Source organism: Pogonomyrmex barbatus, unplaced genomic scaffold (genome assembly GCF_055798465.1).
Source record: "Pogonomyrmex barbatus isolate J1 unplaced genomic scaffold, ASM5579846v1 scaffold18, whole genome shotgun sequence".
NCBI classification, from domain to species: domain Eukaryota; kingdom Metazoa; phylum Arthropoda; class Insecta; order Hymenoptera; family Formicidae; genus Pogonomyrmex; species Pogonomyrmex barbatus.
Window position 1 is genome coordinate 5,989,510 of NW_028297114.1, and position 15,747 is coordinate 6,005,256.

At 31.8% G+C, this 15,747-nt stretch overlaps 3 protein-coding genes, 1 long non-coding RNA gene and 1 other non-coding gene across 7 annotated transcripts in view; 2 read left to right on the forward strand and 3 right to left on the reverse strand.

The window, feature by feature from the left end:
• Nucleotides 1–2,222, reverse strand: part of PH4alphaEFB (prolyl 4-hydroxylase subunit alpha-1) — a 169,614-nt gene extending 167,392 nt beyond the window's left edge. The window contains exon 1 of the mRNA XM_089075090.1: nt 1,974–2,222. The gene's annotated coding sequence lies outside the window, so the exon portion shown is untranslated. The remainder of the gene's footprint in view (nt 1–1,973) is intronic.
• Nucleotides 1,077–1,165, reverse strand: TRNAY-GUA (transfer RNA tyrosine (anticodon GUA)). The gene is given in 2 exon segments: nt 1,077–1,112; nt 1,129–1,165. It is a non-coding gene; the product is annotated as a tRNA-Tyr (tRNA).
• A 1,119-nt stretch (nt 2,223–3,341) lies between the features above and the next one.
• On the forward strand, nt 3,342–5,913 carry LOC105431777 (uncharacterized). 2 transcript variants are annotated; one of them, XM_011646205.3, is made up of 4 exons: nt 3,343–3,768; nt 3,832–3,942; nt 4,605–4,823; nt 4,908–5,913. In XM_011646205.3, the coding sequence occupies exons 1-4, from the start codon at nt 3,636–3,638 to the stop codon at nt 5,597–5,599; spliced, it is 1,155 nt and encodes a 384-aa protein (XP_011644507.2). In that variant the 5' UTR covers nt 3,343–3,635; the 3' UTR covers nt 5,600–5,913. The 2 variants fall into 2 exon arrangements, with proteins under 2 accessions (XP_011644508.2, XP_011644507.2); XM_011646206.3 differs by lacking the exon at nt 3,832–3,942 and having other exon boundaries at nt 3,342–3,768.
• LOC105431781 (Pyrroline-5-carboxylate reductase-like 2) lies at nt 5,692–11,563 on the reverse strand. Of its 2 annotated transcripts, XM_011646210.3 has the most exons (7): nt 11,314–11,547; nt 9,564–9,701; nt 9,335–9,405; nt 8,332–8,508; nt 8,016–8,228; nt 7,574–7,739; nt 5,692–7,498 (listed from the first exon to the last, which is right to left on the reverse strand). In XM_011646210.3, exons 1-7 carry the CDS (start codon nt 11,393–11,395, stop codon nt 7,377–7,379), a joined length of 969 nt encoding a protein of 322 aa, XP_011644512.2. In that variant the 5' UTR covers nt 11,396–11,547; the 3' UTR covers nt 5,692–7,376. The 2 variants fall into 2 exon arrangements, with proteins under 2 accessions (XP_011644512.2, XP_011644514.2); XM_011646212.3 differs by lacking the exon at nt 8,332–8,508 and having other exon boundaries at nt 11,314–11,563.
• A 1,641-nt stretch (nt 11,564–13,204) lies between these two features.
• LOC105431780 (uncharacterized) lies at nt 13,205–14,979 on the forward strand. The gene is made up of 2 exons (XR_968338.2): nt 13,205–13,463; nt 13,538–14,979. It is a non-coding gene; the product is annotated as an uncharacterized LOC105431780 (long non-coding RNA).
• Nucleotides 14,980–15,747: the final 768 nt, after the last annotated feature.

A 15,747-nucleotide genomic window follows, 5' to 3' on the forward strand; every position in this document is an offset into this window, starting at 1 on the left:
CAAATCCTCTCTGTGGTACGTTTTTATCACTTTCCGGCATTCGCAGTTCGCGAAACGGCCTATATATCTCGAATCGTATATGTATATATTTCGAAACGGATCATATAAAATTTGCAACGGATCATATAAAATATCGCACTGCTTAAATAAATCGTTTCTCCTCTCTACCGCAATCTATCAGTGCGCGTCAGCCGTCGCACCTTCGCGCGTTGGATAATTTATTGCAGTGTGTATCGAGCCGCCAACAATATAACCAATCTGATGGCCGGCAGAATGCAGTGGCCGAAGCGCCAATAAATATGGATGGAGTAGTAATAAATTATAGCTGGAAAAGACGATTAGAACGCGGCTATAAATTACCATAGATATATATCGTGAGCGCGCGCGAGACCATGCCTTATGGTCACCCTTGCCCCCGTCCCGCCTCCATATGTTCGATAATATGGATATTTTTTGGCCTTTAATCCGTTTAACCGCGAATATTCATAGCCCCGATCGTCCATTCGCCGCCGTCTGTTTTTAGCTCGTCCATTTAGATTACGGTGTGCCCTTCGTGCCATCGCGCGATATCGTTGTGATGTTATCGACGGCCATAGAACCACGATAATAACGTGATTTCTCCTCTTGCCTAATCCAGATTACGTTGGCGGCATGTGTGCGTTATGGATATTTTTTGCAATATAACGAGGAATTTCCAAATTTTTCACACGTTCTCTTTTTTTTACACATCCGCGGCCTCGTTATTGATCAATCACATTTGTTATTTTCATAGAAAAGGATCGTAATCCAAAAATTCACAAAATATAAAACATACACCATATATTAATACATAACTGTACACGTTATATTAATATTTCGTTAATTTCGTTATTTTTATGAAACAACGACAAATGAAAGTTTTTCCTATACGAATGTGCATCTATGTAAAATAGAAAAAATTTATTTATATAAAAAATTTGCTGAATAATTTTCTTTCTTTAATAAATAAAAAATGATAACGAGTATTATAATAACGGCGCTTTTTACGGAGAAAGGCGTAAAGATTTGTGATTAAGAACGTGTACGGGAAAAAAAATTCCTTCGAGCCGGATTTGAACCAGCGACCTATGGATGTCTTCAGGTATCCAACTACAGTCCACCGCTCTACCAACTGAGCTATCGAAGGCTACGCAAGCGATTCGTAATTCAACCTTCAGGAAGAATCGTTAAGGCTCACATAGAGTAAATAAAACGGATGTGAAATTAAACATAAGAAATTAAAATTGCAATTCATGCTCATTCACGAGAAACCACTCTTCGATCAGAAAAGGAATAATATAAATTAACTTTTCTTTATTTGGAAGCTCATTCCTTGTTTCCGATGTTAAATTTCTTATTTAATCGATCGTGCTTTAACACGTGTATATCTTTCTCTTACTCATATATATAGAGTTCTGTCATACATCCGGTATGTAGAAGATAACATATGAAAGTGATATCGAGCAATGTGTATACGTATGTATACATGTGTATATGAACATATTTGTACATATATTTAGATCAAAAAATTACATTATGCTAGACACTCACGCATACGCAAGCGTCGCCGATCATGCGTGCCGATCTGACGTAAGCGTTCCATTTAGCTACAATTACTCGGCATCTCGGCAAAAAAAAAAAACTCTCCCCACAAGCAAAAATTCCCGTCGCGAGTCGGAGCACCCATCGGAATCATAATCTCATCTGTCTCACGATATACCATAGAGCGAGATGCGTGTATATGAGCACGTACACAGCTGATGCGAGTGGGTAAGGTTAGGTGAATAAATATAAGACGGCGGTCGCGCATTTGGCTATTTCAGGTGCAGACATCACGACACACGACAGTTCCTCATCGCGAATCGCTCCAGAAGTCCGCACAGGAGCGAGCGACAAACACGCACAGATCCGCACACATCGACAAAACGCAAATGTAGAAAAGGCGACAAACTTACCGGGGATGCCCTGGACTAGTGTTGTTCGTCGTTCGCTTTCCAAGGGCCACCTGTCATCGGACGCGCGGGACACCTTTGATGTCAAGCCGTCACGTTGCGTCACCTTCACTGTACGCCTTCTTCCGCTGCGGCCTCGTTACACCCTCACGTTCAAGCATATCACGCGTCACGTCAAAACTCGCGGACGCGCACAACAAAATCCGTGACACCCACGCGCAAGATGGTGGACCTTCGGCCCTCCGGGTGGTCACGTGGTCCACCAGCATTACTTGTAGCGATATCTCTCGGCTGCCATTCGAGCTGGATTCTCAACTAGAGAGATCGCACGAAGTTCACTTGAGAAACTCTCATACATTTGTGTCATCGAGCTGTATTAATTAATAAACTATCCAGAGAGGAATAATTGATCGCGAATATATATTATTATAATATTATAAATATTACTATTATACTATAATAATATAATTGTAATAAATTATGGATGTAATATATATTCGAAAGCATACAGGGAAATATGTATATTTACAAATGAAACGAGATTTTTTTTATTTGTAATATTTTCCATCTCTGTTCCATATTTTTTTTATTATGTCGATTTTTACAATTATATACAACGCAAAAACTCATTATTTTAATATATTTTTATTTCAAGCAACTAACTTCTTCAAACTTTCATTTACCAAGTGGCAGATTATGCTCAGGCTATATATTTCATATGTCTATGTTGAAATATGGTACCCCTAAAACGTATGCATGCGCCATCTATGGGATAGATCATGATTGATCGTGATAGGTCGATATTGTCAATATTTTCTTGATAATGTAACAATATATCATTTTTGTTTTTAAATTTATATTATACCGATCTATGGTTAATATGATTACAAATTGAACTTTTCTTCTTTCAGATAGATGATTATTATTTTAATAAATTGAATTTATATTTTTTATACTCTTTACATATATTCAATCAACTTTTAATTATTTAATATCTTAATATTTTACGTAATTTTATACGGTTATCTTATTGCTTTAAATGTAATCTCAAATATAAGAACTAAGAATATTACCGTATGAATAGTTAGGTTTTTAAATATTAATAAATTGTATATTAATATATATTTAAATATTAATAAATATTATTTTTAAATATTAAATCTTAAATACAGTGAATCATTTCATCTTAGTTTAATATTAGCAACAACGAGAGTGCAACGATTCGCTGTATTATATTGCGTTATTTGTGTTCCTCGGTGGAAAACACCAATTCTCTCTTCCTAATATTTTAATAACTATTTTTCCCAATTACCATTCAAGTCTCTCTCAGACTTGCTACTTCTGGCCACGAGAAATCGTTGGTGTCGCGAGGCTGTTTTCGGAACTACGTGATACCACTGAAATCGGCGCAGACAGAAAATATGACAGAAAGTAGCATTCAATAGTGCATCAACGTGTGCACGTTACTCGAATATTTTACGATGATCTTGTTCTGTCGCAAGTAAACGGCATGTGTTATATGTCCAGTCGGATTATTCGCTATTGAAAATTATTCCGAGACAAAACGTGATCTACCGTCCGCTGTCATTTCCGACAAATTTCGTTTAGGAGAAACGCGCGAGGCTCGGCGAATCCACTACCAGCAGAAGATGCGAGCCGTGCAGAATGGAGCGAGGTGTGGGAGAGACAAATCTGTTGTCGAGTTGCGGGGAACTCGCGAATGGATGGTTAGAGAGAGATGTGGACGATCAACGGCAAAACCCAGACGCATTCTACAAATGTGTCGCTAACGATACAGGTAAATGCGAACTCGCACGTTTTGCTGTTTTCGACGTTTATCATTTCTTTTGTTTATTCTTAGACGATTTAAACAAATTACCAACAAATGCAAAATGGTGGAGAGATACCAGTACTGATGGAGATTTGATAATGAAGTCTGAGGCTGGACTTGTGGAAATCTATTCATTAATAAGTTTGTCAACAGAGATCTTATGAGCTTACCAGAGTTGGATTTAGTTGCACATTTCAGGCCAATTTCATTGTCAATGCCTATTATTCTATTTTTATTGTTTATTGCATTTCAGCTCAAAGCTTGTAATGTTTATTTGTTTGATGATTATTTGTTTATTATTTGATGAACAACAAAAAAGTACCATTCAGATCCATTGCCAGCATTAAGTAGAATGCAATCCTAGTAATGGGAATGTACATAAATCACATGATACTTCATCTTAGGAGCATATAAACACAATCTTGATTTCTTTAAAAAATATCAAAATTATTATATATAATATTATTATTAATGATATTAACAAAAAAGTTATTTTATTATTCAAACTTATCATGAAAAAGAAAAGTTGAATTAGCTTGATATTCTTTAAAGAGAGCAGGATTTTATTCTATTTATGGTATATTCAACAGCCTATTATTAGGACACAGTAGGTATCCATTGTTGCTACCACTTGTCTCCTAATAATTAACAATAAAATTAATCCAAAATGTACAAGTATTCCAGCTTTGCTCTATACATTTTATGATATTAAAAATATCAATAATTTGAATTGTTATAGATTGATAGATTCCAACTCTTTGTTTTGCAATTTTATTACATGTTTTTATTGTATGTTGTTATAGGACACACGGATTTGCAGTCAACAGGTATGTCACAAAATCTACGGTCATTAAGTAATGAAGATGATGCAAAAAATTTGATCAAACTTAAACAAAACAATGATGTAAAATCGTCGAAAGAACTTAAAGAAATTGTGAAACGTACAAAGCAACCTGAAAACTGGAAAGTGAATGTAAAAAAAAATGCTAGATTAAAAGGCGAAGAATACATTGGTGTCGGAGGTAAGGATAGAAAGTTGATAAATACAGTTGAGTTAATGTCGCACAAGTGACAATTGATAATTCATGTTTCTTGATTTTACATAGGCAAAATAGTGCCAGCTAAAAAGATGGGACGTCCTTGTGTTTGTCGAATGCATTGTGCGGACAAGATAGATGAAAAAGAACGCGAAGAGTTGCATAAGGTTTTCTGGAAAACCTGCACATGGCAACAGCGAAAGCAGTATATCGCGCTGTCCGTCAAAGAATCTCCAAAACAACGCACTCGTTTACGCAACAACGTTCAATCGGAACGTTCCTCGCCAAGACGTCGGCAGGTGACTTTCACTTATTCTCTCTTATTGAAGAATGAATTCATCACTGTGTGCAAGTCGATGTTTCTCAGTACATTTGCGGTGTCAGAGAAATTTGTACGACATGTAATGGAGAAAAAACGAATATCACCGGGCGGTATCATTGGGCCGGACCAAAGAGGTAGACACGCTCCAAAAACTAAAAAGAGTGAAGACGTGAAGGAGCGTGTGCGCGAACACATCAGATCGTTTCCAGTAGAGAAACCAACGGATTCTAAGGATCTCAGTGGTAAATGTTACTTAGATTCGAATCTAAATATAGCTACGATGCATAAATCATATGTGTCAAAGTGCAAACAGGAGGGTATACCTGAAAGTGATATAGTAAAGGAAAGTTATTATAGAGATATGTTTAAAACTGAATTTAATCTTGGATTTAAACGTGTGCAAACGAAGGAAAAGAAACTATTGTCGAACGTTAGTTGAGATAAAGGAGAATGTCAGAAATAGATTTATTAGTTCTACACTAAATTGTAGTAACATTTTCACATATTTGTGCTCGATAGTTAGCAGAGACATTTACAAATTTATTCATTTATTTAGAAATTTATTACATTATTACATTGACATTATTTGGTATTAAAAAGCGCTAATTAAATGAGATAATGTACATATGTGTATAATATATGTATATGTATATTCGTTTTTCTATACAATTGAATTTTATTTTTTAATAACTCGTGTTAATAATTATTGTAAAAATTATTAAAAGAATAAACAGATTTACATACTTCACATAATTCACACAGTTAATAATAGTAATTCACACATAATTCATAAAATTTTATATATATATATATATATATATATATATATATATATATTCAAACAATATATCAACAGGATATCCGGGAATAATCATATTACCTCACATTACACAATACTCTATTTACCCTATTTTCACAATAATTTAAGAGTTATTTATTTATAATTTATATAATGTAAATTATAATCCATAAATATACTTCCGTACAAAAGGATAGTGTTATGCATGTTACTAGACACGGCTATATTTGGAAGCATATGTTATATATATGCTTATATATATATTATATATATGCTAATAGATATTCTATCATTTGTAGATCACGTTCAAACATTTTGCTATACGCTTAACAGCCATAAATGTACATAGCGCTGGGCTGTTTCTTCGCGCAAATGCTCGTTTATTCATGGATTTGTGTATAAATTAATAATTATTAATTATTGCGAAAATCTCAGAATGGTATAGAACTTTTTCATTCGATATAATTCGCTCTATCTGCTCGTGAGAAGTGATACAGTTATCACTTGGATACTTTGTATATATGTGTAATAATATATAAATGTATAAAAATATATATATATATATATATATATATATTTATTAAACATTTTCCAAATAATATATTATTAAAATTTGTATAATTAAAAATTAATTACACAGATTAAAAATATATATTTGTATAGATTTTTTGAATAGTAATATATAAAATTTCCTTATATACATTTTTTCATATCAGTCTTATTTAGCCGCTAACATAATTTTTTTAATAATTATTAAACTGTTACATTTATCAAAACTAATATTTTACATAATATTCACAAGTACTAGTTTTTATCTTATAAATTTAAATAAATGATATTTTTATTATACCGCAAGAATAATATCAGCTGAATATATACATTAAAATTCATTATCATCATTATGAAATGCGCCAGATCTATATTTTTAATTTTAATTTTTAATTTTATGTTTGTTATAAAACTAGATTATATTCAAATGATAAAAAATAATCGGCATTTAAAATAATTATTTGCAAAATCATTTCTATCAATATTATACCAAACTTTTATAGAGAGCGACAGTACTTGTTAAACTGCAACTATAGTTTAATGATTAATGACAATAATTTTTCAGAATTCCAAATTATCACAAAATTATTAAATTATGTTTAGTTAGAATAGAAAAATATAATAATAATTTTACAAGAATCATATTTTAAATCATTAAAATAAAGATGTAAATATGTATATATATATTCCTATATAATAGGAATATGTCTATTGTTTTAAAATCTAAAATTTACATTTACATAAATATAATTATTTTGTGTCATTTGAGTTTCTGAATATTGTCCATATTTTTACGTATTGCTCTTCAAAATGGATGCCAATGAAATTATAATGTAATAATATAATAGTTATCATAATTGTTTTATCATTAATTTTTTTCTGTTTGCGAACTAACTTCTCTACATCGAAGCGTCGCTGCCTCTATAGCGCTGATCAATGCCGATCTTAAACCATCCTTTTCTAATTGATGAATGGCAGTTATGGTGCATCCTGCAAAAAAATTATAAAGAAGATATACATTGACCGAAGAAATGTGAATTAATTATATATGATAGAAATTCTGACCTGCTGGCGAAGACACGTCGTCTTTAAGTTGTCCTGGATGAAGATTTGTCTCGCGAACCATAGTACCGGCACCTAAGACAGTTTGCGCAGCGAACTTATAAGCAATAGGCCTAGTAAGTCCCATTTTAACTGCACCGTCAGCCATCGCCTCAATTATCATAAATATCTAAAAAAGTTCCCATTTTTCATTAACATATCAATCTTGTTTAATATAAAAAAAGAAAATTGATAATTTAAAAAGGAATAAATAAAAATATAAATATACAATATAAATATACAAAAGGCTGATAATATGAATCGAGCGAGCACATTGCGATAAGAATATGGAAAGTATTGTCTTTTTTTTAATTTTTCAAATTTAATTATTGTAACTAATTTCATATATAAAAATTTGACTACGAATAGTTCATAATAAACTAATGGGATTAAAATATTTGCTAACATAGGCAGGACCGGAACCGGCCAGTGCAGTTATGGGATCAATGAAATTTTCCGGGACTTCTTCGCAAATGCCCACGGCGGAAAATAGTTTCTCCGTGATCTCAGCGTCCTTATCGGTCGCATGTTTTCCACGTGCAAATACCGTAGCACCGCAACCAACTAATGCAGGCGTATTTGGCATTACTCTTATCACAGGTGTTCCTGCTGGCAGCGCCTGAAAATATTCTTTTTTTCAAACACAATGTGTCTTCCTTTACGGAAAATTTCCATGATAAATTATTTTAATGAATTCCTACTCGATGATAAAGATGTATTACCTTTTCTAACGATGTCAAAGAAATACCCATAGCGATGGAAATGAGTAATTTCTTATTATCACGTATCTTAAACTCCGGCAAAACTTTTGGTACAACTTGCGGTTTTACTGAAAGGATTAGCACGTCGCCATGATCGATGATGGGTGCATTTGTAAAAACTGTATTCGATCCCACTTCCTAAAAGTGATGATTTAATTAAATATGTTTTTGATGGAACTAATGACGCATTTAATATAGCACGATATATGCTATATATCAGAAAACTAAAATTTTCTCTATTAGAATTTAATCGAATTATTTCTTCGTATAACTGTGTATTTCCTATTTTCATCTTAATGCACAGACATTGTCAGCATTCTTACATTTTATAAGAAACATGACTTTACTATCTATGATTTCACACACATTTTTCACATACATATCTGATACGATACCATTTAAATAAATCCAGTGCAAATAAAACTTGGATGTAATTCTAGAACTTGTAGCGAATTGTGATATATAATGTAAATACGAGATATTAGAATATTTCATGCGATCAATAGATGACTATCGATAGGTGTGCAACAGATGCGATTTCTCGGTCAGAATTACAATAAACTATATCTTATCACGATAATTTAATAAACGGAACGTCGAGAAAAATTCATTCGTTAAGAAACTCGGCCAATTAAAAGCGAAACAGCTATTGTTTATTATGTTTTAATATTGTTCTAATATTTGACAATTTTATGATAAATATTTTGATCAAGTTAATCCAGCCAGTTTCAAAGTCTCGCAAAACATTGTACGATATGAGATGCGAATATCCTTTCTCTTTGTTCAATGTTTTTAATATTAGATATCGCAAAGAATTTACATCATCGATCATTATCACGGATTCATCACGATGAGAAATCGCATTTTATCATTCGTCGCATTCTTATATCATAAATAAAAGAAGAAAGCTCTTCAGTTTATCGTCAAAATCTTCCTTGCACGATGATGTCATAGTTTATCTCACCTTAAAAAATTCGATGCTCCCGATGTCATTTGGGAGGCAACTGGCTAATATCATTTCGCCTTTGCTTAAACCTACAAGGTGAGAAAAAAAAATGCGATAAACGTTTCGAGATGTTTGTGAATTTTCATTGATAAAATTGATATAAATGTGACCGCTCGTATTTCATTGAAACGTGTATATTAAGAAGGAACTTTAACATATTATTAAAATATAAGGAATAATTGTTTACCCGTCCGTATGAAACCCTTGGCGAGCGCCTGAGCCATTTTTCCTCCGCCGAGGAAGCCGATTTTCAGCATGTTCGTGTCGATGTTTAGTGGTATCCTCGATTTTTTTATCTCGCCGTCCGCGAGAAGTTGATCACTCACTGGAATGGAATACGGGTGAAGAGGGAATTACTGATCTCGCAATTCGACAGTTGAAAAGAATAGAGGAGAGTTTTTGATTTAACGAATGACAGCGAATTATATTGTAACGGACAAAAGTCGTTTATTTCGTGAAGTTAGATGGAATTATCTGAATCACTCTGTTTCTCTGCAACGGACTAGTCGTAGCAGGCGTATTTGTTGCTCTAGAATACTGATACGAATGCGATAAGACGAGGCAACGAAGCTTATAATTTTTTATGTTACCGAGGTCGATCCCGCGTTCGAATGCGATATTCGTGTCTCGTGCTCTCGCATCTCTTTTTATCGCATGTCCTATTGCCTCTTGCTTTTTTGCGGTGAGGATGGTCCCTATTTTTATGTAATCTCACAAGAAGAAAACAGCAATTTCGCACATCTTGTGTGCACATCTAATGTGGAAAATGCTCAACTGACCGCATCGTTAATCTCCATCAAGCACTAAACTCGTTCCGTTATTTGGATTGATTTATAATATAATTTGGTTGAACGAGTATTTTCTATCCGGTACGTAATGATAAAAAAAGCAATTGAATTATCAGTCTCTCTATGACGAAAATATTTCAGTAATAAATCATTTAAGCACATTCATGATTACTAGAAGTAAAAAAAGAGAACATTCAAATTCTTGTAATGATAACTTAAATTTTTTTTATGAAATAATTATCTGCATTTTAACAATGCATTTTACCTCATTGCCAACTCATAAGTCACTGATAATCCAATTATTCCAATTATCCAGCAATTTAATTATTCGGTTAGTATAAATTAAAACTATTACTTATTATGTAATATGCTACGAAATAACTTTTATTTTAATTTTAGAACATGATAATATATGAATAGAACATGATATATTTTTGATATATTCGATATTAGACAAATTATTTTTAAAAATAAGGAATTTTTAAAAATAAGCAAATTGGATTTTTAAATTTATGCGTTTAAAGCAGTCATGCATCCTTATCATAAATATCGACGGCACGTTATAGAAATGCAGTAAGTTATGATTTTATTTTGTAAAATAAAATCAATTAACAGCGTGACTAATGAGCGTCTTTTGACAATCGCGATAATAATCAGCTGTCATTGAGACAAAAGAATTTATTGAGCATGTTTCGGTTGAATGTCATATCTCTGTCTTAAATATCACAGAATTTTTATTATGCTACCTTTAAAAGCCAAAACTAATTGTTGTCAAAGTTGATTATACACAATATTAATCAGCAATGAGCGCAATTAGTAACAATTTCTAATATTATTTATTTTCGAAGTTTTCACAACTCTTTTTTATTACTATGCAATCCCGGTAATAAATCATACTTTAATGTATCAATCATATTTTAATGTATTATTTTAGAATAATGTTACATATTTTTTATTAATTTAATGATTACACAATTTAAGATAAAATTTCAATTTATTCGCATTAAATGGAGAAAAAACATATATAATAAGAATTAATAAATTATATTAATTTTGTATGTTATATAATAATATAAGACAATATAAGAAGTTAAAAATATCAAAGTATTTTATTAGAAATCAATGATATTACGTAACAAGCATACTCACCATACTTGCGTGCATTTAAATTCTGCCACGCACGGTTTAATTTTACGAGTCCCATTGCCCTCAGACCGGCGATCATTTTCATGGTTTTTTACAATATAATATGAATAAATAGAATTTGTTACGTTAGATACATGTATGAGTAACAAAAAATTCTAGAAATCTTCGTGATTGTATTTTCTTCTTAAACTCAAAATCTGAAAAAAGATAAAATACTATATTAATAATAAAATACTGATTACAATAAAATGCTTTAATGAAAATTCATTTGAATCTCATTACATTAGTCACTATTGACAATCGTCGAATTGATAATGAAACATTTATATTTTTTTGTTATTGATACCATAAAATATCGTGTGTCGTAAATCATATCGGAAATTTCATTTACAATACCGGTACTAAATCAGTGAAACTGATTACAAATCTGATCTTTAACATTTATGGCATTTCTGATTATCTTATTAACAACAAAAAATGTGCCTTGTGTATTGCAATTGATAGCTTTAAAGAATAATAACACATAAGGAATTAGAACACTTGCAAGTTTTCCTGACACATTTTCAATGAAATAATGGCAGATACAATGCCTTTGATAAGGTTTGATGATTGACACACAATCAGATGTTACTCCTTCGATTGTAATCGATGCAGGTTGTAATAAGCGTGGTCTCCGTTCTTTTATTACTGCACATGTCCAATTTGGCCGTCTTTATATATATGTTTTAGGACGTCTATCGAACCTATCTTTGTTTATATAAAACTACCTGTTATCAATGTATCCAATCAGAACTCTAATAAAGTGGGATTCCTCCTCACTGCGTCGCTCGCGTAATTCAACCGAAAAAAGAAAAGCAAATCATTAATTTAATTTAGAAAAGTTTGAATTTGGATGTGCATTCTTCAATTATCCTTCATCCCTCTGTCTATAATTTTCCGCTATTATATTTCTTAATAATTCTAGTATTCATATGTGGGCTATGAATTATTTGCAATCCGCCTTACGTTTAAAGTGGACAGTATTTTGGTCGCAAAGTCGCAGAAAATATGATAGAGTGTCTCAGATACTCGTGATGCTCATTGGCTTCCTGAGAGACGAAAATTTGACTTTGATCAAAATGTCGAGACTCTACAATAATTTTCAAATGAAAAGGATTTAAAATTAACTAAAATTGCCTGAAATTCACGAGTTCAGACGTGACATTGTATAGTAGTTACAATTTTCAGATGTTAATTTTATTCTCAAAATTTACATAATTCTTCATTCATTATTATGCTTCCTAGTTTTATTCTTTTATGCATGAGCTATTAATTATTGAAGATAATGTATAATCGCTTTATCTCTCGCATTTCGATGCGACATAAAATTGTTGTTGTTCACTTCCAATCGGTACTGCTGATAATATGGCGAATATGTTATATTTCTCATAAATAAAAAACCATATTAGAATAAAAGGCGCATCATTAAGAGATTTCTCATTCATTTCCTAATGAAATGATGATGAAATAATTGGTCTCTTCTTTTGTAGCTGAACTAGTACCTAAAATGAAATAAATATATATTTAAAGTTTGACGAAAACGAGATAGAAAGTTTTAAGTACAGCCTAATGCAGAAGCAGGAATCAAATCTAATATATTAATATAGACAAATTACGCATTTTCAATATTGACGATAAATTTTTAATGCAGTAATAACTGATAGCTTGTAAAATATCTTTTCTTTATTATTCTGAAGCGTTTTTCTATCTATGCGTTATCTACGTTTCTCGATATCACCGACAATATTTTGCCGATTCGAAAGTGCGCGGATCATACAGATGGCGCGAAAAGTACCGTCGGAAGTTTGTCGTAGGAGAAAATGCACGATGTGAACTTCACCTCATTCAAGATCTAATGTACATTGTACCCAGTGACGATTGTATTTTTAGATTCTCTGTATAATCGTAATCATAATTCGATGGACACTCACCTTTTTGAGGCTTTAAAAAAAAATCGTTGATATTGAATCTGTCAAATATTGGAAAATTACTAAAAGTGGTTTTGATTCATGAAAAGTCCGACTATAAGACCTCTAAACGTTCATTTCGTTCAAAGTCCGTATGTAATGATGGGTTATATAAAATTCTGGGAGTTGAAGAATTGTGAAATGCGCGTAAGTTCTCCTCTCACGCTAGCGCGAACACTTTTCCGTTAGCGTCGACTTCCCTTAATTGTTTCTCACTCTAGAATTCCAGATAATTCCAAGATGAAGCTGCTTGAGATCTTAGCAAACAATGCGAAACATTCAAAGCGAAACGGAGAAAAACGCAGCGCCGAGATGCAAAACATTTGACTAAGAGTTCAATCATTAACTTCCTTTTTAATATCCATTAAATATTAGCTCAACAACAATAATAACATCAACAATAATAAAGTATGAGTTATGTGCATAATTTACGATCGCATGAGAATAGCCCATTAATTTTAACAAAAAGAATGATTTATGAAAGATACAAAAAATTCCTTTTCTTTGTTTGCTCGCTCAGGTATTTTTTATTTCTCAAACGCAGAATATCTTTAATCAAAAATTGAAATTCCAAATTTTCAAAGATAAAATGTCGTACTGTTTGTCTCTTCTTTCTTTTTAAAATTTACCACGATCAACATCTCCACGTACGAGAGCAATGGTCTTTCGGCTACGCTAACCAAAAATGTGTTGGTAAATTCCAATCAAATATTGCGATAGAGCGACTACATCCTCATGGAACTCATGATATTTTATCAACAGACAGCTGAAACAATTTGACACCGAATTATCAGAAATATGCAGGGGTCTGTCGTTTCGTATCCATTTAAATAATGTTCCATTTAAATGGTTACGAAACGGCAAATTCTACTCGGCACTTTTGTTAAATTGCCACTTCTGTCAAATTGCCGTTGCATTTCGTCAGCGATCTTGCGTGTTATATAATATCGTAACATTGCAGCAATGTTGCTGTAATGTAGTTGCAAAGTTTGTACTGCTTAAGGCTATATGTTTGCGCTCTGCCAATACAATTCCGCCGATATAATTAAAAAGTAAATTTACATTTCGCAAAATCTGTTTTTAGACCTGTGGTTGTCTCCGGTTTATCGTTTGCGCAAGTATAGAAAACGTTTCCCACGTTTGCTTATTGGCGCGTTATCTATTGCGTGTCATATCCTACGATTGATTGCTTATCTCATTAAACGTGAATCGCATTTCGTAATTTCGAATATAACCATCGCTGTTGCAGCTTTCTCATAGTTTGAAGAGTTCTACTGTTTCGTGTTCGAGAATTTTAGAGATAGGAGTCATCAAAAGTCACATCAACGCTTGTTTGCATATTACATAACTCGTATGAAAATTTATCTGATAAAAATTAATAATACATGTCGCTAGATTGTAATTACGATAATTTTTTGAGCGTCATTGAATAAATACATATATACATGAAATGCTCGTATCTCTGTCGCTTTGTTAATGACAATGAAATGTACTTTATCGAATCAAATATCATCAAAATGTCTATTTTAAACGATTCGTTATCTATAATTCGTGTTGGAATACAAGATCAAATATGTCTAATAAAAAAATTGTATAAAATTATAATTGTATTATTGTGAGAAACAAAAAGAAAAAGAGATCATTCTTTTGGATTTCTAACGAATTTTCTTTGCATAATTTGTTCGATGTGTGTTTTTCAAGATGTATGTATTACCCAAGTAACATGTGATTATCATAATGTCAAGATAATGTTATAAGTTTTGACTAAAAGATATCATAAATTTTAACTGATAAAGTTTTAGTTTAGAAATGATAATATCTCAATTTTGTAACAATTGCATATTAATTTGATAAATAAGAGAATACGAACTAGAATATCACTAAGAAGAGAGAAACCATTTCAACTATACACTTTAACTAAAACTACACAAAAAATAGCGTAACAATATAGAGTATTTAACTATTTTGTTGAGTTCGCTTTTTTATTTGCGGACAACTTTAGCCAACTTTCCTACTTCCTCTCGTTTCTTCTATCGCGGTAAAATGAATTGATAAAAGTGATAAAAATGTTAATAACTATTGTACAAAATTTATAAATTGATAAGAAAACAATGATATGCATAAAATGAATACAGAGACATGTGTAAAAAGGAAACGAGGAAACAATATTCAAAGATTAAAGAAAAATATTTTGTAATGCAACGTACAACTTTGATCTTTATGTTAAATTGTGAAAAGATATAGCCGATATACATGCATTTTGAATGGCATAAAAATTATCAAGTATATTTATGTTACGTCATTTTACGTCATTTTAAGTATATATTTATTTTACGTCATTTCATTCTGGTAACATAAAAATTAAAAATTTATTATAATTTAATAATTATAAAATTAACAATTATTAATAAGAAAAACCGCGTAAACAATT

Coding starts and splice junctions, on each gene's coding strand:
- LOC105431781 (XM_011646210.3), bottom strand. CDS start 11,395: ATGAAAATGATCGCCGGTCTGAGGGCAATGGGACTCGTAAAATTAAAC. Junction 9,702..11,313: donor TTTAAATGCACGCAAGTATG/GTGAGTATGCTT, acceptor ATTCCATTCCAG/TGAGTGATCAACTTCTCGCG. Junction 7,499..7,573: donor CGACGTGTCTTCGCCAGCAG/GTCAGAATTTCT, acceptor ATTTTTTTGCAG/GATGCACCATAACTGCCATT.
- LOC105431777 (XM_011646205.3), top strand. CDS start 3,636: ATGGAGCGAGGTGTGGGAGAGACAAATCTGTTGTCGAGTTGCGGGGAA. Junction 3,769..3,831: donor ATGTGTCGCTAACGATACAG/GTAAATGCGAAC, acceptor GTTTATTCTTAG/ACGATTTAAACAAATTACCA. Junction 4,824..4,907: donor AGAATACATTGGTGTCGGAG/GTAAGGATAGAA, acceptor GATTTTACATAG/GCAAAATAGTGCCAGCTAAA.